At 33.2% G+C, this 22,811-nt stretch overlaps 1 protein-coding gene across 1 annotated transcript; it reads left to right on the top strand.

Moving 5' to 3' along the window:
• Positions 1-987: 987 nt before the first annotated feature.
• On the top strand, positions 988-20,749 carry LOC126878429 (vesicular acetylcholine transporter). Its single transcript, XM_028280467.2, has 2 exons — positions 988-1,182; positions 18,424-20,749. Exon 2 carries the CDS (start codon positions 18,522-18,524, stop codon positions 20,220-20,222), a length of 1,701 nt encoding a protein of 566 aa, XP_028136268.2. The 5' UTR covers positions 988-1,182; positions 18,424-18,521; the 3' UTR covers positions 20,223-20,749.
• Positions 20,750-22,811: the final 2,062 nt, after the last annotated feature.

The raw sequence follows: 22,811 nt of genomic DNA, 5'->3' as shown, positions 1-22,811 counted from the left end.
TCGTCAAAAGGTCACTGATGTGTTTCTCCCATTCTTTGCACTGTTGTTCGTGATCACAAATTTTTCCGTCTGCGGTTTTAAGTACGTGAGCATTTTTGTCTTTTATAATTCCGGAGGTATATTTAAGTTTCTTGTGGAGATTGAAACTGTCATGCTTTTTTGTAGGTCTTCTATTTCTTTACATTAATTCTCGAGCCAGGATTCTTTGGCCTGTTTAATTTTTCTTTTTATTAGTTTGTTGATTTCACGGTATTTGATACCGTGAAACTTTGAGGTTGGCGATGACTTCTGTAAAGTCTGCAATTAGCCGATTAGATTCAGTCTTTTGTTTCTTCAGTAACATCGGTGTAAGCTGTGATTACGGCCCCAAATACTTAAAACGTTGTACTCTTTCGAAATTGATGGTGTTGACTGGTCACATTTTGTTCTATCCTGTCTCTTCGTGTCGTTCTATACATTCTATACTAATGGATAATACTTAGTCGCAAAATTATTTTAAAATGTAACATAAAAACGTTGAAATAATTTAATTTTCCTAATTTATTCACAGCATATTTAAAGAAATGCAAAATTTAAAAGGAATGCTAGAAAAAACGGTTTATAAAAAGAAAAAAAATAATAATTCAGACCATGTCGGGATTCCTAAAATACAATTTAATTAGAAAACTCCCTATGGAATATGTGTTAAAAATAATGTTATTATTGTGGAGTACGTGTCCCCACAGTTACCGAAAACATTTTAACCGATTGTTATAACTGACCTTCATCCATTCACAAGCCCACAAAACGCAAAGCAAAATCAACAGAAAAAATCATAAATTTCCAGACAGACGAAGAATAGGCAATTGGTCCCAGAGGAGGAGAATCGCGCCTCCAACGCCAATGGCGGCGCTATCTCGTACGCCTGTCGACCGGCGCCGAGCTCGGGTGCCGCCCCTCGCGCTCGCCGTCCCGACGGTGGCGTCGTCATCCTCGCGTAGGCAGCCCGTCGTGACGCGTCAGGTTCAGCTGCTGTCAGTGACCAACTTTTGTGTGCACCTGGAGAACACGGCACCGTGGAGGTCGGCGGCGGTAATCATTCGGGCCCGGGAGGCACCTTAGGCCTTCTCGGCGAGTCGCGAGTCGCCAGTAATATTCGCGGATTCTTCGCCTCTCGCATCGGCAGCGCCCTACCAGACACAGGTGAGTACAATGGCCTACTGGTTCACCAGATACTATCCACAGTGATATTGTGGTAAAAATTAATCGTGATCACTAAGTTGTAATCATTTCATGCGAAAATCAATTAATCGATACGATAAACTTATGCGCATGACTGACCTGGGGCACTTATATCAGCCATTAATCTTATTATTCACGCAGAATCTTAAATTTGTTATCATTTATTTAAAAACATATCCCTTGTTCTTCTTCTTTTTTCTTGCATGATCGATCATGCTAGTAGGCTACTGCCTGTTCATTGCCATCAAGTCTTACCCTGATGATGAGGTCCAGCATTCTCTCCGTCGTTTTGGTCCAGCATTCTCGCCATAAAAAAAGATCGCAAAGCAATAAAAATATCAGTAGTCCAGCAGGATCTGTCGAGTATATTTTTTGCTAAATTCACTTCAGGATGTACGTACCTGGTATCAATAATGATCACGATATGCGCCAGTCGTAAACTTTGTGCTTCATTTTTTATTTAACAAAATCAGAAAAAAATTGAAAATTTTTTGCTTTTTTGCGCCCATATTTTCGCCTATAACTCATAATATATTGCTCCAACAAAAAAATATACAGGGTAAAAGCTTCGTTTTTTAATTTTACATATTTGAATAGCTACAAATTGAAAGTATAATGTTTATTGTTTGAAAAATAGTTAAAATAGACGGATAGCTAGAGCCGAAAAATCATCGTCATAAGTAATATGGAGTTTTTCCTGTGAAATGTGTACATTGTATATTGACAATTATGGCCCCTTTCAGGCTGACACCTCAGTGGATACAGGAAGTAGCAATAAGGGATGAAAGGGGGAAGTTAGTGCAGTCATTAAAGGTTTTCACCTCCTATTTTGTTAAACCTCCATGGATTTGCATGAAAATTGGTGACGTTAGAGCAGAAGATTGGTGAAGTTAGAGCATACCTCAAGAAATAAAACTGATTTGGTGCCAGCTTGCACTTTTACCCTGGAGGTGAATACTACCCCTTCCCGCGGGTGAAAACAATTTTATTAAAAATAACCCACAAATCGATAGAGGGACAAATTTTAAGTAAAATTTGTTATATCATGTTATTGAAATAAATCAATAGATTTTGAGTTATTAAAGATCAAAGATTTGTCTGTTTAAGAGCACATGCGTGAAGTTACGGATGATAAAAAGAACAATATTAATTAATTGTATGTTAGTAAAATATTATTTTTATATTATTTCGAAATATAATTGAATTTTTTCTATCAATATAAACTGATAATGTCCAGAAACTGGGGGTGTACAATAATGGGTACACTTGACATATTCGAAAACACTTTTGCTAAATTTGTAATATCGAAATAAAATAAAAATAATATTTTAGAAACATACAATTAATTAATTGTATGTTTCTAAATGAACTTTTTATCATCCGTAACTTCACGCATGTGCTCTTGAACAGACAAATCTTTGATCTTTGATAACTCAAAAAATATTGATTTATTTTAATAACATGGTATAACAAATTTTACTTATAATTTGTCACTCTATCGATTTGTGAGGTTATTTTTAATAAAATTGTTTTCACCCGCGGGAAGAGGTGGTATTCACCACCAGGGTAAAAGTGTAAGTTGGCACCAAATTATTTTTATTTCTTGGGGTATGCTCTAACTAGTCACCAATTTTCATGGAATTCGATGGAAGTTTAACAAAATAGAAGGTGAAAACCTTTAATGACTACACTGACTTTTCCCTTTCATCCCTTATTGCTACTTCCTGTATCCACTGAGGTGTCAGCCTCAAAGGGGTCATAATTATCAATATACAATAGACACATTTCACATGCCAAACTCCATATTACTTATGACGATGATTTTTCGGCTCTAGCTCTTAGACTATAATTGGTAGCCTTTACATTTTTTCGACCCCTTAAACATAACTTATAGCCTTCATATTCCTCACAGAAAAACTCCGTCCAGAAAAAAAGATTCAATAGTGTTTGCATACTAATTTCACAATCCGGGGTTCGCAAATAATTTTAAGTTTGCAAAATATGCTGGTACCAAAACAAGGACTTTAATAAGCCGAAAATTTTGGTACATGTTTATAAAGAAACACTCAAACTGTCAAACGCATTTTTTACAACTATGGTGAGGGCGCTCAGAACCAATTCACTTTTTGCTCTGCGCGAAGAGGACTACCACTACCACCATGAATTTAAAAAAATCGCTTTGCTCTCCTAATTGACCGGATTTAATTTTTCGATCAGTGCGTTTGAAATCTTGAGTCTCAGCATAATTTTATGCAAGTTTGCAATTTTTTGTCAGTTCTTGATTTCAGGATAATTATGCAAAAACTATTAAATCAATTCTCGAAATGTTGTACAACTTTCCATCGTATTATAGGTTCGGTATTTTTTCTATGTCTTTTACCCTTTTATAGATAGGAGTTTTTCTAGGCAGTATATGAAGTATGTAGGTTACGTTTAAGAAGTCGAAAATTCAAACGAGAAACTCCATTTTTTGCACTGTTTTTTCTAATTATTAGGTTTGTTCTAGCATCAGATTCAAACGGTTCGAAACCATCAGCGAATAGTCGACCAGAGCGAGTAGAGGGGATAGCACTGGTGACTGTATTAATTATGTTCTCTCATTTACCCAACTGTTTGCTGACGGTTTCTGACTAGTTTGACTGTTTGCTATTGCCATTTTTCAAAAATGCATCATAGTTTAAATTTTCTATTTTTCAATTACAATTTCAATTATTATTTTAACTTTTACCTTCTATAATTTTGTTTGTTGGAGCAATATGTCTTAATTTATACGCGAAAATATGGGTGCAAAAAACAAAAAAAATTGTTTTTTGTTACAAGGCACATCCTGAAGTGATTTCACCAAAAAATATATTCTTATAGAAAGTGTTAGATTCAAAACATCCCCTTCCAGAACTACTACTACTATAATAGTTTGAAATATTAACTTTCCACGACCACTTGGACTGAGCACTTTTGAAAAATCAGATCTCAGCTAAAATTAACCATTATTAGAAATAAGTGTTCTAGACTGATCTCTATTTTACTTAATCCTACAGTAGTGACGCCTGTTACTTTTCTTCTGTTACCTCAGCAATGTTGATTAGGTTGGTAATATTATTTTCCTTCTGCTTAAAATTTATGGAAATAAAAGGCAGATATCGAGCACTGAGTTTATTTAATCTTGCTTAAGTATACTTTCGCTATCTAGAGCATCTTTAGGGGTATCTGAAATGGCAAAGAAAACGCCATTGTAAAAGGAAGAAAAAGTTGTAAACTTAGACAAAAAATCGAAGATGATGTGATAAAAAAGTACAATAACGTTTCTTACTTACTTCGTCAATAAAAAGAAGGTATAAATGTGCAGTTCACTGTGTAGTGACTGTACATACTCGTATTACACAGTCACATACTCACCAAATTGTCATCTGTCAGAGATCATTCGATCATTTTCGTCAAATAAGTAATACTTCATTCTGCTTCGATCTTGCAAAAATGTAGAATCTTACTAGTCCGTTCTTTAACGGTAAAATATTGCAAAACCTCTAAATTTTAAAGAACCGCTTTAATTGACATGAAATTTGGCATAAACATAGCTAATAAGTCAAAGAAAAAAAAGTGATATTGTGCCGATATGTGCTTTTGCCATGGGGGTGATTTTCACCCTCTCTTGGGGGTGAAAAAATATTCGTCCAAAGAAAGTCAGGAAATGGATAAACTGGCTAATTTTAAGTACCTTTTGTTCTATAGAGTTTTTTCACTAAGTCAATACTTTTCGAGTTATTTGGCAGAGAATATGTTCATTTTTTCAACAAAATAACCACGCTTTTAGACGGTTTTTCGCAAATAACTCAAATAGTAAGTATTTTGTCAAAAAAACATTCTTAGCAAAAATATAGCCTGTAAGAAATTTAACAAAAAATGGTGTATATATCATGTATCTACACCTAGTAGAAGCAGAGTTATAGCTAATGAAAAATAGGTTCATATTCGTCAAATTCCAAATGGAATACTTTAACGTGAAATAACCAAAAATGAAGCACATTTCGGGGAAAACTCATAACAACTTATTTAAAGTGTTTAAAAAAAGCTTTATTTTTGTTTTATAAAAAAAATTTCTAGCATCAAAATTAAACAAGTTACGCTCAAAATAAAGTTAGTCCCTTTTGGTTTTGGTAAAAATGTCGAGAAAATCACCCCCTAATTAGTATCTTAAATGAACTTATTCGTTACGACTTCACAAGTTTCTTGACTCGTGTATATATTGTTTATATGATCTGTAAGTTTCATCGGTTCAAAGTCCTTATTATTGAAAGGGCTGTAGTTAAAAGGAGTTGAACGAGTCACTGATCACGAATGTTTGCAAATTTAGAAACACCAAATCTTAATCAATTTTTGTCTAATTGTCTAACAGAAAAACAAAAAAATACATGATATTCAAAAAAACAAATCTGACTTTTTTTGTTTTTCGAGATTTTTGGTATCTCTAACAATTTTTAAGTTATTTTGAAAAAAAGCATATTTTTCAAAATTTATATTTTTAAAAATTTTAATTTGAAACCAAATTTTTTCAAAAATAAGCACTTTGAATCGATGAAACTTACAGATCATATAAACACAACATAAGTAAAATAATTTGTGGAGCGGTAACGATTAATTTAATTTAAGTTGCTAATTAGGGGGTGGTCTCCCCGATTTTTCTTTGCAAAAACAAAAGGGACCAACTTTATTTTGAGCGTAACTTGCTTAAATTTAATGCTAGAAACTTTTTGTAAAAACAGGAATAAAGCTTTTTTTAAACAATTTAAAAAAGTTTTCATGGATTTTCCCCAAAAAGTGCTTAATTTTTTGGATATTTTACGTCGAAATGTTCTATTTGAAATTTAGTGAATATGAATCTATTTTTCATTGGCTATAACTCTGTTTCTACGAGATCCAGAGACTTAACGCCTACACCATTTTTTTTACTTTTTTATAGGCTATATTTTTGCTAAGAACATTTTTTTCGACAAAATACTTACTTTTTGAGTTATTTTCGAAAAACCGTCTAAAAATGTGGTTATTTTGTTGAAAAATGAACATATTCACTCGCAAATAACTCGAAAAGTGTTGACTTGGCGAAAAAGTTCTATAGAAAAAACGTTACTTAAAATTAGTCAGTTTACCTATTTCGAGACTTATTTTGGACCCCCAGGGCAAAAGCACACATAGGCACAATATCACTTTTTTTCTTTGACATGTAAGCTATACGAATGCCAAATTTTATGTCAATCCCAGCGGTTTTTTAAAATTTAGAGCAAAAACCGTGAACGAATGGACTAATTTACATAGACAGTATTGGAGATCGAAAAATTGTACTAAAATGGCAATTCCGCCAGTGGCGTAGAATTTGGGAAGGGTCAACCATTCACTGTCCCCTATCGTACGCCTCTGGTAATATCCAGAAACGCTAATTTAACATAATAATTTCAGATGTGTATAGTATCTACACTTTCTGCGTCAGTATAAAAAGAATACGTCAAACAGTTTTAAAATACTGAGCAAAACTAATTTTTAAATTTATAAATAAAACACCCTGTAATTCGGTAAGGAGCCATATTTTATTTAAGTGATTTTATTTAAATCTTAATATTTTGAGGTCTAGAATCTACAACTTAGAGATTGGAGATTCTTAATGAAACAGCCTGTATAACCTTAAAAAACGCTGGACGGAAGGGCCGCCCGAGAACTTTATCGTACCGATCTATTATCGTTATGGTACTAGATACTGTTCTATATTCTATAAAAATAACAAAGTTACTCGTTATTTTGATATTTTAGAAACACCTACTGTACTTAGAAGTATTTTATGGTTCTACGCATCATTAATTCCTGCATTTGAGAAAATGTTCGATGCCATATTTCGAGGACACACTATAGATGTGTAGATTATTGCATAAATCAATAGAATATTATAGTCATACTTTCATTTCAAATTAGTTCATTTTTCTGAGAAATTAATAGTTTACAATATTTGCATTTCATTCTGTTTCGATTACGCCAGTCAATGCGCGAGATTAAGAACAAGATATTATCTCCAAATTCTATCCTACTGCATGGATTTTAATGAAATTTTGAGAGTAGCCCAATCTGCTAATTCAAAGTCTATCCTATATACTATGGCACTTCTATCATGGGGGAAGTTCCCACCACTTCTCAGGGGTGAAATATTTTTATTTTCGAGTTACATGGAGAAAAAGGAAGATTTTTAAGAAAACTTAAAAATTCATTCTATAATTTGATCACATTTTTTACAAAAACCATTCATTTTAAACCTGTTCAACTTTTTGAAAGTAGAAATAACACTATATATATTAAAAGGTATTGTAGAAGGAAAACAATGCATTTAAATTATGGTGGATGGGGAGTTAAATGTATATACTTTTCATTTTTCCTTAAAGTACATTAGTCATATATTTTTTGCACCATATCTCGCTTAGTTTGTAAGTAAGCGACATTTAACGGTGCTCGTTTTAAAGGCCTTTTCAAACACTACAAAAGGTGTTGGTAGCATTATACACCTAAAAACTACCGTTCCTCTGTTATTTCAAGTTGAATACACCAATTTGAGCATTGACCAAAAAACAAACTATTTTCACCTACCATATCTCTTTTTGTATTATAAATAGATCATTTACGAAGGAACGAATTTCTTTATTATTTATAATCTAAAAAATGTTTTATATAGTGTTTTCAGTTCGATGCATAGTTTTTAAGGTATTCACAAAAAATCCGTCCGAAAAGGTGTCATTTTTCAATGAAAATGGCCAATTTTCAACTACGCATAACTCAAAAAGTATTGAGTTCTCAAAAAAAAGTATAGACCAGTTTTTGCTTAGAAATAGGTTCTTTAGCCACTTCCGTGCTTATTTTGACCAACAAATTTTCCACCCCCTTGAAGAAGTGGGAACCGCCCCAAGATAAAAGCGCCATAGTATATAGGGTAGATTTTGTTTCTTGAGCTATTCCCTACTTACTGTGAAAATATCAAGTACATCAATGTAGTAGGATGGAATTCGGAGCCAAATACCCTCATTGACTGCCCTACAATAATGCTCTGCTATGAACGCGTGAGAGAGGACACACATAAGATTATAGCAAAATTTCTATTTACCGTAACTTTTCGAGTTTTTGAGATACAGCAATGAATTTTATGTCATTGGAAAGGTAATTTTGCATTCTTTCAAAATATGTTAAAATATACAGGGAGTATCTAAAAAAATTAAGATTTTTTATTCATTTCCGGTTCAACCGGAAGCCATATTTTTGGTAAAATTTATTGTGATAATAGATAATAAAGTACCATATATGTCTGCAAAATTTCAAATTTTAGTTTCTATTAAGAAGGAAGTGACGGGCACTCGAATATTTTTTTATAAAAAATTCATAACTCCCCTCCTACGGGGAGTTAAGATATATGACTAATGTCATTCAATTTACTGATAGGATATCAAAAATATATCAAAAAATAAAAAATTCCTTGGAGCCCTTTTTGAGAAAATCTAGTTCAAATTTATGTCAAAATTTGACCCCTTAAATATAGGCAACCCGTAACTTTTTCTGAAAAACGATAACATCCTTCTTATAGCCCCATCTTTAGGCTATATAAAGACTTTTTCAAATTAAACTTATCTTAAACAAGTTTTTAGATAGATAGGGAAATGTGTCGGGTGGGCGGTCGGCCATATTAGCCACCATTTTGAATCTGGAAATGTCAAATTCCGTATTTTTATTTACCTATCGATGAGCTTACTTTGAGTCGAATTTCATTCATTTCGGTCAAAATTTGCTAAAATGGGCCCTAAATAACCCCCCTATTTCGGCCCCCCTTTGAGAGGTTTTTTTGAAAAGCTTAGTTTCTCGACAAAATTCTCTTAAACTTACTCATACCGAATTTCATCAAAATCGGTCCAGTAGTTTTTGCTGGGCGGTGGCGACATACGTACGTACGTACGTACGTACGTACATACTTCCGACATGTTTTTTTTATTTGCTTTTTAGACTCAGGGGGACTCAAAACGTCGAAAAAAAGTGAAATCTGAAAAATTTTTTTTTGCACGATCCTATAACTTTATCTATTATACTATACTACGTATATAGTACGATAAAGTAAAAAATCAAGATACAGCTCATCTCAAACCTTGCTTTCATTGCGTCATTAATTTTGACATCTAAAGGAGTTTAAGAATGTAGCCGCTCATTGTATGGTATTTTAGTTAAATCTGACAGAATATTAATATTAAACAATTTTAATGCAAAAATAAATACATATAAAATCAAATTTCACTCTATACGCTGTGAGCTTCGCTGGTGTCGCTCCTAGCGGACTACTAATTCAACTTTCACCGGTAATTTTTAAATTTATTATTTAATTGTTATAGCTTAATATTTACAACGCAAAAAAGTAATTAAATTGTAATCGATTTTTTTAAGATTTTGCTAATCATTTTGACGTTCTATTGACAAAATATGAATTTCTTACTTGGGATACTTTCACAATTATCGTGTAGATGGCGCTAAGATTAATAGATTAATAGAACATTAAAAAAACTTAAATGCAGTATTTAAAACGTAAGTATATTTAAGGTGAAAATATATACCACAGCTTTGACCAACTAATATTTTTTATAATTAATGTTTTTAATTTTAATTTTAAATTAATCACTTTGACATTTATGTCAAATTTCCGGTAAAGGTTTACAGACTTGTCACTACTGGCGCTCGCGAATTTGTAAATATCCCCTCTACGTACGAGCTCACAGCGTATACAATATCCAAATATACTGTCATGATCGATCACTTTTGTGTCAATTATTTTTATTTGCATCATTGATTGGTTATCTATTCAGAGTATTGTAATCACCAACCAATTATATATCTATAAGCATAAGTCATTTTAATATGCAAATACCAGTCAACCGATACATAATTTTCTAAGTTCAATGTATAGTAATTACGGAGGTATGTTTTTTCTGTCACTTCCAACTGTAATGGGTTAGAGAGAATTAAATAATTTATGACGCACTGAAAAAAGAGTTTTGGGATGAACTGTATAACGTGTACAAACGTTTAAAATGAAATCGATCTGCGCTTTTCTAGCAGGTTTGTGACTACCACGACCTGGCTAAACAACAAGCCAATCATGCTAAAAATAGCACAAATCCCTTTACTTTGTTGTAATTCTGCGTTATGCATGAATGAAACTGTTTGGATATCGATTAATCCACCTGGAAAGTCTGGACAGGGATCGTGCTGTTTCCATAAACCGCACAAAATGGCCCCTTACGCAAATTAATTCCAAGATGGCGGAAATCAATAGCTGGTTATGTAACTCACGTGCTTTTGTGCCAGGAAAATTTACCTGGATAAGAAAAAAAGCTTTAAAGATATTGATTCAGTCTCTAAACTCTGCTATAGGAATATTGATCTATTTTGTATATTATGATGCTTTAAATATTTAAAAATGACTTGTTTGCATGTTCCATTTTTAATGACTATAAGAATTATACCATTAGTTATTAAGTATGTAGTACGTACTATATACTGTGAGTTGCCTAATATTCTAATAAAAATTAGATTCTTCTTCTTAAAGTGCTTTCTCTTCAATGGATTTCGTAGAGGTCGAAGTACTATTGATGCATGTAGGAACATTTGAAAAAACATTTGGAAACGGCATATAGGGACTTCACAAAAAACACATTAAAAAATTTGAGCATGGTAAGCTCTAAACACCAGTCATCTTTGTCTAAAATTATATAAACCTTTGTCACTAACCTTTACATCAGGAGATTTGGTATATCGTTAACTTACCTAAAACAAAAAGAGAGTAAATATAATATGGAATCAATGAGCTGACAGACTGAATTGTGTCGTTTTTTAAATAATGTCCCTTCAAGATGACAGCTAACATGTGTCATATAAAGGAAATTAAAAATTATTTAAATTTTAAAATTTAAAGAAAAATTTAAATTAAAAAAATTGGGAAATCTATCAAGGACTATGAAATGTTGTTACATAAATATTAGTTTTGAAATTATACAAGTAGAAAAATTACTGAAGGTCCAAAAAATTCAATTATCCTTAAAACTTGATAGCAATGATATTATCAGTTATTATTATATATCTTGTGGTAGGTACTTTATTGTCAGAGTATAATTCCACAATGATGATATAGTCTGATACGCCAGTCAATGGGAGCAAGAATTGCATATTACCTCCGAATTCTATCCTACTGCATGGATTTTATTGAAATTTTGGGCCTAGCCTCTACTTATCTCCTAATTCAAAGTCTACCCTATGCCGATGTGTGCTTTTATCTTGGGGGTGGTTCCCACGCCTTCTTAGGGGTGGAAAATTTTTTGGTTAAAATTACCACGGAATTCACTAGAGAACCTAATTCTAAGCAAAAACTGTTCTATATTTTTTTTTGAAAACTCAATACTTTTGAGATATTAGTGGTTGAAAATTGGCCATTTTCATTGAAACATAATACCTTTTCGAACGGTTTTTTGCGAATACCTTAAAAACTATGCATCTAACAAAAAAACTATATTAAACATTTTTGTAGGTTATAAAAAACAAAGAGACACTTGCCTTCAGGGGCGTAACAAAGGCCCCCGCAGCATGAAGCCTGCGGGGAGGCCCTAATCGATTAGGGGCCCCATCTTGTCGTCTGATATTATGTAAAAATCTGTTATTGGTATATTATTTTACGTTGTGTGTTTAAATTTAAAAACGTAAATTTCTCAATAGGCTCATTCGGCAAGTGGATCATCTCATATCTAGAAACTTAATCCTTTCCGGTCTCCTGAACTTTTTTGGTGACGACAATAAACTGTAATACTTTGTACGTAACTATTGAAAGATTTGAGAATTGCAATTTGCCGAATGTTAGAACAATATTTCTAAATCTAGAAATGGGTTTTCTCTATAATCTTTACCTACGTTTAGTATTTCGATACAATTATCCAGAGGCCCCCGCAGCATGAAGTTACGGCGCTGCCCCAATATGTCAGGGACCCCATCTTGTCGTCTAATATATGTGAAAATGCTCTGTTATATTATTCGCATACATACGTTTCTTAAGCAGTGCAGTATTGAAAATGAAGTTGCATATCCGGATTAATAAAATTGTAGATATATTCGCTAATAGTCGTGGACGAAGAAAGTTGTTCATCTCATAGAATAATGTACTAATGTAATCATTTAGTAATTTTTGTTCTATTTTATTCTACACCAATAAAGATGAAAAACGTAAGTCGTCATAAACAATACATGGATACACCAATAGCTCAGTAAATGACAGTTTTGGAGTGAAATTATCAGCGTCACGACGGATGTATTTGCTTGACAATTTGGATTTAGCTTCTTCAAAGTTGGACTTATGCCGTCGGTTGCTTTTACTTCGGGGGGTGATACCCCTTCTTTGGGTGAAAAACATACGTTTAAAGTAAGTCCGGAAATGTATAAATTGACTAATTGTAAGCAAATTTTGTTCTATAGAGTTTCTTTATCGATGTTAATAATTTTCAAGTCATTTACGAGTAAAAATGTTTATTTTTCAACAAAAAAAAAACACGTTTTCAGACGGTTCTTTCGCAAATAACTCAAAAATAAGTATTTTATTGAATTAAATATTAGATATCGAAAAAATATTTGTAGCAAAAATGTAGCTTATGAGATACAAAAAAATGGCGTACTTATTCATGAGATCTATCGACACAGTAAAAGCACAGTTGAAGCTCATGAAAAATTATTCTTATTCGTCAAATTCCAAATCGAATATTTCAATCTGAAATAACTAAATAATGGAGCAGTTTTTGGGAAAAACTCATTAAATATTTTTTTAATGTTTCAAAAAAAGCTTTATTGTTATTTTTTATAAAAGTTTCTATCACCAAAACTATACGAGTTACACTCAAAATAAAGTTGGCCCCCTTTTTGGTAAAAAAATTCGTGAAAATAAATATTGTTTATATGATCTGTAAGTTTGACCGGTTCGAAGTTTTTATTTTTGAAATTTCTGTTTTTCAAAATAACTTAAAAAGTATTTATTAGTGATACGTAAAATCTCAAAGAGCAAAGAAATGTAAGTTTAGCTTTTATAAATATTTTGGCTTTATTTTGTTTTTCTGTAAGACAAAATTTTATTAAGATATGAATTGTTTAAAATTTGCATATACTTGTGATTAGTGACTCAATCAAGCCGTTTCAACTAGAACCCTTTCAAAAATAAGCACTTTAAACCGGTGAAACTTAAAGGTCATATAAAAAAGTTAAGTAATTTGTAAAGCGATGATCATTAGTTTTATTTCGGGTGATAAATAGGAGGATATTTTCACAATTTTTTACCAAAAGATGAGATTAACTGTATTTTGAGCATAACTAGTTTTGATGCTAGAAATTTTTGCAAAAAATAAAAATAAGGCTTTTTTAAACACTTTAAAACAGTTCTAATGAGTTTTCCCCGAAAACTAATTAATTTTTTGGTTACTTCACGTTGAAATATTCGACTTGGAATTTGATGAATGAAAAAAACTTTTCATGATCTAAAACTTTTCTTTTACTGGGTCGATAGACTTCATTTTTGTTTTAATTTTTTATAAGCTACACTTTTGGCTAACAATATTCTTTTCGATCAAATACTTACTCTTTGAACTATTTGCGAAAAATCGCCCAAAAAATTGTTTTTTTTAACAAGACCACTTCGCTGGTGACACTGAAAATTACATGGTATCGCCATATTTTACGTTCATTTACTGGGTTGTAACACATATAGGTATTTGTTACACATGTCGCATTTAGTAATTTTTAAAAGGGGGCCCCATTTCCAATTCTGCGGGGGGCCCCGACGGAGTTTGTTACGCCACTGTTTGCCTTCATAAATCTTCTAGTTATAATACAAAAAGAGATATGGTAGATGAAAATAGTTCGTTTTTTGGTACATTCTCAAATTGGTGTATTCAACTTGAAATAACAGAGAAACGGTTGATTTAAGGTGTAAAATGCTACTAATACCTGTTGTAGTTCTTGAAAAGACCTTTAAAATGAGCTATATTAAAGGTCCATTACATTAAAACTAAGCGAGATATGCTGCAAACAAAATTGATAACTAATGTATTTTAAAAAAATTGAAGAAAAATCTTCTGTGTAAAAGATATATTTATTTAAAATCCCAATAAAGGGCTGGCTACATTAAAAAACAGAACGTTTTTCTCTGTCTTCACAAAGGGGGAGGCGAACCTTTCTCTTTGCGAAGACAGAGAAATCAACTCAACCACCCACATACACGTGGTATAGTCATATGATTCTTTGAGATATAACTTGTTTAAATTTCACCCATCGCCAGGGTTTAATGTATAACACGCCAATGTAAGACTTTTGGTCGGCGTTTTAAGGGTTTTAACCCATGTATTAGGGATGGGAAAAACCTACCGGTTTAAACCTAAAACCGGTTTTTTTACTTCGCAATAACCGGTTTTACCGGTTATTTTTTTGTCCCGGTTATAACCGGTTTTTTCTTTTTAAAGTAAAAACCGGTTATTAGGTTTTTACGGTGATTAGGATTAGGTTAGGTATTATTTTTTATCCCAATCATAATTATTATTCTCAAGTAATTATTCCCAACAAAACCATAATTCAAATTTTATTTTATTTTATAAATACAGAAGCAAACTGAAAGTGCAATCTCACATCAGCCAGAAACAGTTATTTTTATTATAATATTTCCTTGAAAAGGTATCTATAATCATAATATTTACATAAGAAGTGTCTGTTTGAATTAGATGCAAACATAATCTATTTTTCACACTAAACTGTTAACTCTTGACATTGAAAGTGGTTGAATGACTTTTTCTGATTACCAAAAATAATGCTCTGACTATGCATATCGTATTACTGATTAGGAATACGAATCTCCAAGAATTTCGCTACGTTTTCAAAACGATACACGCATACAGGAAGTATTAAATGAGTTAAAATGTACCTATTCTACAAATATACAAACGTGTTAAAAGTAATACATGATAATTTTTTTTTGTTGGTAGTAAAAATAAAAGATAAATTGCATTATCCAATTTAGTTTTAAGTAAAATATTTATGTTGATATTATTTTTTTTTAAATCCCATTTCAAAGAGTCTGGGAAATTTTTTATAAGTTGAAATGGTTGGGGAATTTTTTAAGTTTGGGAAGAGAGGAAAATTGGTGGGTATTTTAGATAATAAATAAATATATTAATTAATAGAATAAAATGGTTTTATTAAAAATTGTGTTTTATTTATATTGATATTGATGTTGTTTCGATAGTACTAATTTTGATCATATTGATATCGAGTCGAATGGAGTATCGCAAACTAAAGTGCATTGTAAATGTAACTTTGTAACCTATTGGATTAAAAAAACCGATAACCGGTTTTTCCAAAAACCGGTTTTTTTCGGCCGGTTATAACCGCCAGGTTAAACCGTAAGCAAAAAAAACCGGTATAACCGAAAACCGGTGTTTTGTCAAAAACCGCCATCCCTACCATGTATTTTTGGTGGCTCAGCATGTAGAGCTTGCTTAGAACACTGATGATGCTCTCTTTAGAGCGAAAACGTTCTGTTTTTTAATGTAGCCCATTATTGGGATTTTAAATATAGTCGGTTCGCTAAACTCAGACGCAACTGGCTAGATATTTTAGTTGGTAATTTTTTTGTTTTTTGTCAATTTTGCAAAAATTGGCAAAATTACTAACTATTTAGTAATTATTAACTATTTAGCAATTATTTTTTGCCAATTTTACTAAAATTGGCAAAATTACAGACTAAAATATCTACCCAATTGTGTCTGAGTTTAGCGAATAGACTATAAATATACTTTTACACAGAAGATTTTTCTTCAATTTTTGTAATTAATGATATACAGCCAGTTAGAGGAAATTTTACCTTATGGATTTTAATGTATTTTAAGAAAAAATACATTAAAATTAGGTTCTCTAGCCCCTTCCGTGGCTATTTTAACCAAAACATTTTTCACCCCCGAGAAGGGGTGGGAACTACCCCAAGATAAAAGCGCACATCGGCATAAGGTAGACTTTGTTTCTTGAGCTATTCCCTACTTACTGTGAAAATATCAAGTAAATCGATGTAGTAGGATGGAATTCGGAGCCAAATACCCTCATTGACTGCCCTATGTGTCAAATTTTTACGGTGATTTTGGCCCGGATTCTATGAATTTATTTTGGTTTATAATACTTGTTTGATACCGAAAATGTCTGCCAGTTGGCGCGACTCCGGAGCTTTTAGGCAAGAAAACATAACATGAAAGTAGGTGGAAAAAACCCTACAACTTATATGTGAAATATTTATCTCCGTACATTACATCCATTATGGTCTAGTAGTCTAGTGGTTAGAATACATGTCTTTCACCCAGATGCGAGGCGGGTCGGATTCGATTCCCACCGTCGGAAATCCTTTTTGTTTTTAAAATTGACATTTTGATTTGAAAAATAATTGTTTTTATAATACTTTTTTTAGATTGTGTCGTAAATGTAATTATATTTATTATTAACTTTCCTGGTCTTTTTTCATTTTATGCCTCATTTTTCATTTTATGCCTACTGAGTACCGGGTGTCCACTTATATTTTCCCCCATTTTAACTACCTATAACGGCTCAAGATAGAAATATGCGGTATTCACTGAAATGTTTTATTTTAGTAAAAGTTTTGTTTGAAAGAATTTAATTTTTCATATCGCTTTCAATTACGAAAAAAATGGCGGATTTTTGAAAAAACGTTGTTGACTTTTTTTTAATGGAACACTCACAATATTGTTTTGTAAATTAAAAGAATGAACATTCGCCTATCCAGCGATAGAAAGTTTTTTAAAATCGGTTGTCAAATGACTGAGTAATTAATTTTTAAATTGAAAGATGCAATGTGGAAATTACATAACTAAATAACATAAAATAACTAATCAAATTATTGATATTCTGTTATGTGATTTCCACATTGCATCTCTCATTTTAAAAATTAACTACTCAGTCATTTGACAACCGATTTTAAAAAACTTTATATCGCTAGATAGGTGAATGACCATTCTTTTAATTTACAAAAAAATATACAAGGTGTTTTATTAAAACACTTTTTTTTTAATCCGCCAGTTTTTTTAAAGCGATATAAAGAATTCAAGTCATTCAAACAAAACTTTTACTAAAATAAAACATTTCAGCGAAAACCGCATATTTCCATCTTGAGCTATTTAGAAGTTATGGGCAGTTAAAATGGGAGAAAATATAAATGGACACCCGGTATTTAAAAAAATAGCAATGCCAAAATGCTCCGGTCAAATTTGACGCTACCTCCCGGACTAATACATTAAAACAATGTGAACTGATTTTTCATGCATTTATGAAAACTCGCTAGCAGCATAATTAACTGCTTGTTTTATAATTTGCAATTAAATTTAACAAAATAACTATAAAGCAATTCTATTTTTCTCTGTACTGTTTCTCGTTGATTACTTAACTCATAATTATAATGGAAATATAATATATCCGATATTCAGTTGTATGGAAATTTTTTGTAACAAAAATTGATTGACTAGAGGCATGGGATTTATTTTTATGATACAAGTTGTAAAATATTATAAATATAGGTATTTATCATATATATAAATTTTGGTAATAAGAGGGATACTGCATGAGGTTATCAGACCAGAAGTATTTTTTACATCTTGCTTTTATTGCTGCATAGTCATTGATCATTATTTGTCATTTACTGTTTTTAAAAAGATTAGTGCGTGGTTTATATTCCTCTCTGAGTTTCTTTTGTAATTTATATGCTTCGCTAGTGTCATCTTGATTGAAATATTCCTCCCATTTTTGGTATTTGGTCGTTTTTATTTCTCCTCTTTTTTCTTCTGCGTATTTTGTGTGCCTATCTTCATCTTTAATCATATTAAAAAAATTCTCGAAACATACCTAAATGTGTTAATATTTTGTAAAAAAAATTAATTCAATAAATGTTCAATGAAAATATATTAAACATTTTACGAACTGCCCCAATATAATAATACAGTATAGAACAAACCTCATTTTACAATATTAATAAACTTATATGTAAAACTGGGGTGCGGGGGGTTATGCGCAGTGCCTCCCCACCCAATCCAATCGAAGAAAACATACTAATTGACTTCTTCTGTTCAGGTTAAGATGGATGGCACTGCGCGACCCCCCACCGCAACCCACTGAGTAAGTCACATTGACCGCAATACACAACCACCACATCCACGAACATCTCCACCATGACGACGATACCGATCATCAACATGGAGTTCTCCGAACTGAAAGAAGTCGTGTGGACGAAGCTCCAGGAACCCCGGACCCAAAGAAAATTAGTGTTAGTAATAGTGTCGATAGCCCTGCTGTTAGACAACATGCTTTACATGGTAATAGTGCCCATTATCCCGGACTATCTGCGGTATATCGGAGCCTACGAAGATTATCCGGTTCCGGGAAACGTGTCTCTTCCACCAGGTACGCCATACAAGCACGACCACCATGGCCAGGACCAGGCTACCGGCATCCTATTCGCCTCCAAGGCCATCGTCCAACTCATGGTAAACCCATTCTCCGGAGCACTCATAGACCGCATAGGCTACGACATTCCCATGATGATAGGACTGACGATCATGTTTCTATCGACAGCAGTGTTCGCCTGTGGCCGGAGCTACGGTCTCCTGTTCTTCGCCAGAAGTCTCCAGGGGGTCGGTTCGGCGTTCGCAGACACCTCAGGGCTCGCCATGATCGCCGATCGGTTCACGGAAGAGAACGAACGGTCGAAGGCACTCGGAATCGCGCTGGCTTTCATCAGTTTTGGCTGCCTCGTAGCGCCTCCCTTCGGGGGAGCCCTTTACCAGTTCGCCGGGAAGGAAGTGCCATTCCTGATTTTGGCCTTCGTTTCCCTGATGGACGGGTTTATGCTACTGCTGGTTATGAAACCTATAAAAGCCCAAATCAAAGAAGCTCAAATGGCAAAACCGCCCGGCGTTCCTATCTGGAGGCTTTTCATGGACAAATACATAGCAGTTTGCGCTGGAGCCCTCATGATGTCAAACGTGGCTTTGGCATTCCTAGAACCTACCATAAGTCTTTGGATGGAAGACAATTTAACCACCGAAAACTGGAAAGTCGGCATCGTTTGGCTACCGGCGTTCTTTCCTCACGTATTCGGAGTCATCATTACAGTCAAGATGGCAAAGAAGTATCCTCAATACCAATGGCTGATGGCCGCCGGAGGATTAGCACTGGAAGGCTTATCTTGCTTCATAATTCCCTTTGCAGACTCCTACATCTTTCTAATGGTCCCTATATGCATCATATGCTTTGGCATCGCCTTGATCGACACAGCACTCCTCCCTACTCTCGGTTACCTGGTGGACGTCCGTTACGTTTCGGTGTACGGCAGCATATACGCCATAGCAGACATTTCGTATTCTCTAGCATACGCAGTAGGGCCTATTATCGCCGGTGGTGTAGTAGAAGCTATAGGATTTACAGCCCTTAATGTATTAATAGCTTTTAGTAATCTTCTTTACGCCCCAGTGTTAGTGTATCTCAAGCATATTTACGATTTTAAACCGTTCGAAAATGAAGCAAACATACTAATGCAAGATCCTCCTAACAAAGAATATCAGACATACACAATGCAAGACCAAAAACCCATTAGTGGCGAAGTTCAAAACCATCTTGAATACAAACAACAAGAAACGAACTTCAGTGCAAGCCATCAACAACAAGGCTACCAACAACAAGGATATCAACAACAAGGCTACCAACAGCAAGGCTACCAGCAACAAGAAGAGCCTTACCAAGAAACGCAGTTCCAGCAACAGCCCCCTCCTCGTCCTCAAGGAAGGGTGTTACCCCAACAGCCAGAGGCAGCAAATCCGTTCAGGCCCCAAGTGCAATCCACTGGAGGGAATCCTTTCAAACAGGGATTCTAAAAGTAGGTCTGTATATTGTATATTGTGTTGTTAGGTCTATTTTAGTTCTGTTTTTAATTGTACATATCATACCAATTGTTCCTCCTGATGTACATAATGGCTAAACACTATTTTAAAAGTAGATAGAGGATGTTTAGAAGAAAGAAATAATTAAAGATTTTGAGTGAAGCCAATTTTTTTAAAGATAAAAAATTAAAACTGAAGATCTAGATGTTGTTATTGAACATACGAATTATTCTATACTTCATTATTAAAATATAATATTGAATAATAGAAATTCATTAAGAGGAAACAGTAGCGATCAACATGTAGCAAAAACGCGTTCCAAGATTGCGGCTGTAATTTTGAATATTTTTTCGAGATATTTGGCACACGTATTCGTAATATAATAAAGAATGGCGGTACAGAGCCCAATTTGAAAAATATATTAATATGTGGAAATTACTCTGTAATTAAACACAATATTAAAAAAACGAGACTGTACCGCCATTAAGAAGAACAAAAAAATACACTTTCTTCAAATAAACTTTTTTATCCGCCTAGATTTTGTGTCATTTTGGAACTACTAATGAATTAAAAAATTTTAGTAGTTCCAAATTGACACAAAATCTGGACATCGGATAAAAAAGTTTATTTGAAGAAAGTGTATTTTTTTGTTTTTCTTAATGGCGGTACAGGCTCGTTTTTTTAATATTTTATTTAATTACAGAGTAATTTCCACATATTAATATATTTTTCAAATTGGGCTCTGTACCGCCATTCTTTATTATATTACGAATACGTGTGCCAAATATCTCGAAAAAATATTCAAAATTACAGCCGCAATCTTGGAACGCGTTTTCGCTACCTGTTGATCGCTACTGTTTCACCTTAAATGTACTGCCTTCAGAAATCATTTTTAGAAATAAAAATTAAATTAATTAATAGTTCTGCTATAAAATGAAAACTATAGATATTATACTAGAGACTTAATAATATAGAGGCTTATATTTTTGCCACGTTGAGCAGACAGGAAGTGAGATGCAGATCTTAGATTCTTAGATCTCCTCTAGCCTTCTTTGCCTCAGTGTTCGTATGGTTTGCAAATTATGGAAACCGCGAAGGCGTTACCAGAAAATTAGTCTCAATAAAAGTTTTATTGTAATATTACATACTTTTAATTTTATTATAGAAAAACTTTTGCATGTTGTAAGCAGGTGCCCCCACGGCACCTGTATCAGTTTGTTTTGCTGTAATTCGATACTAGCAGTCGGGTTTGTTTTGATTCACTCAGAGAAAGTTATCTATACACTTTCTGGTGAAAGCTAACGAGCTTGAAACCGGTAGGGGTGTTTATGACGCTCTCTGAATGCATTGAAGTATAAGACGTCTCTAGTTTTCGTTTTACAGCCGAATACAGTACGTGGGACCAAGTTTTCGTTGGAATTTTTGCCACACTGAGCAGGCAGGAAGTGAGATGCCATTCTTAGATCTCCCCTAGCCTTCTCTGCCTCAGTGTTCGTATGGTTTGCAAATTATAGGAACCGCGAAGGCGTTACCAGAAAATTGGTCTCAATACGTTTTCATTTAATATTACATACCTTTAATTTTATTAGAGAAAAACTTTCGCTTGAAAAATTAAATTATTTTAATTTTGATTTAGTTTATAAACATTTACTACTAAAAAATTGTATATGGTCGAATCTTTTACAGTTGTGACTCTTATTTGGTAAAATACCTAATCAGTCCAGGGATGTCTGTAAAAAAGCAGACCATGATGGACATTTTCAATAGGGGTCTATTTTTTTGCTGAGAAAATCCAATTTTTCAAGCGCGTAGTAATTTTGAACTCCATCATAACTGAAAAAAAAAATTTCCTAGGCTCTCCCAATTGACTGATTTCAATTTTTCAAAAGCTTGAACATTTCTTTCTGTGTAAAACGATGTTCGACTATTTAAAGTGCTTATTTTGGGCCCAAAATAATTTTGAAAATTCACAATTTTTTTGGGGACCCTTGATTTCAAAATTGTTATGAAAAAACTATTAAACCGATCCTAACAATATTTATAACAAGTGTCAGTCATATTATAAAGTATTTTGTAGGTTCTAGCTTTTTAGTATCAGTAATCAGATATCGTGATTATGGAAACAAGTGTGATTCCTGCTAAAAAATTAGACTCCTATGGAAATTGTTCAATTCAAAATAGATCCCACTGAACTATCCAAATGTATGTAATAGTATTTATAATACACTTTTTTCTTTGCAAGAGAGAAAGGTAACACGCTTTAAAATGTTTTTTAGTGTACGTTCAGAGTGGATTTTTTTCCCGAGCAACGAGCGAAGAGTAGAGAAGTGCCAAGCCAGAGTGGGAGCTGGGAGTCACGCGAGAGTATTTCAGTTCTTTTCTACTCGGCAGTCATTGATAGTTATTTTTATTTTTTTTTTTTCGAAAACTCTTCATTGAAAACGTGGTACTTCTTGACTCGTGGGAGAGGGAATTCATCCTATTAATTAATCCCGCGGTGGCCAAGGTGAATTTCACCATTTGCTAAAAGAGCTACAGGAGGATCTCGTCAAATTCAAGCATATTTCAGGATGAACTTTCGAA

This window comes from Diabrotica virgifera, chromosome 1, assembly GCF_917563875.1.
Source record: "Diabrotica virgifera virgifera chromosome 1, PGI_DIABVI_V3a".
NCBI classification, from domain to species: Eukaryota; Metazoa; Arthropoda; class Insecta; order Coleoptera; family Chrysomelidae; genus Diabrotica; species Diabrotica virgifera.
This window is presented reverse-complemented; position numbering and strand designations above follow the sequence as displayed.

What these genes read in the sequence shown, in the direction of transcription:
- LOC126878429 (XM_028280467.2), top strand. Translation starts at nt 18,522, where the DNA reads ATGACGACGATACCGATCATCAACATGGAGTTCTCCGAACTGAAAGAA.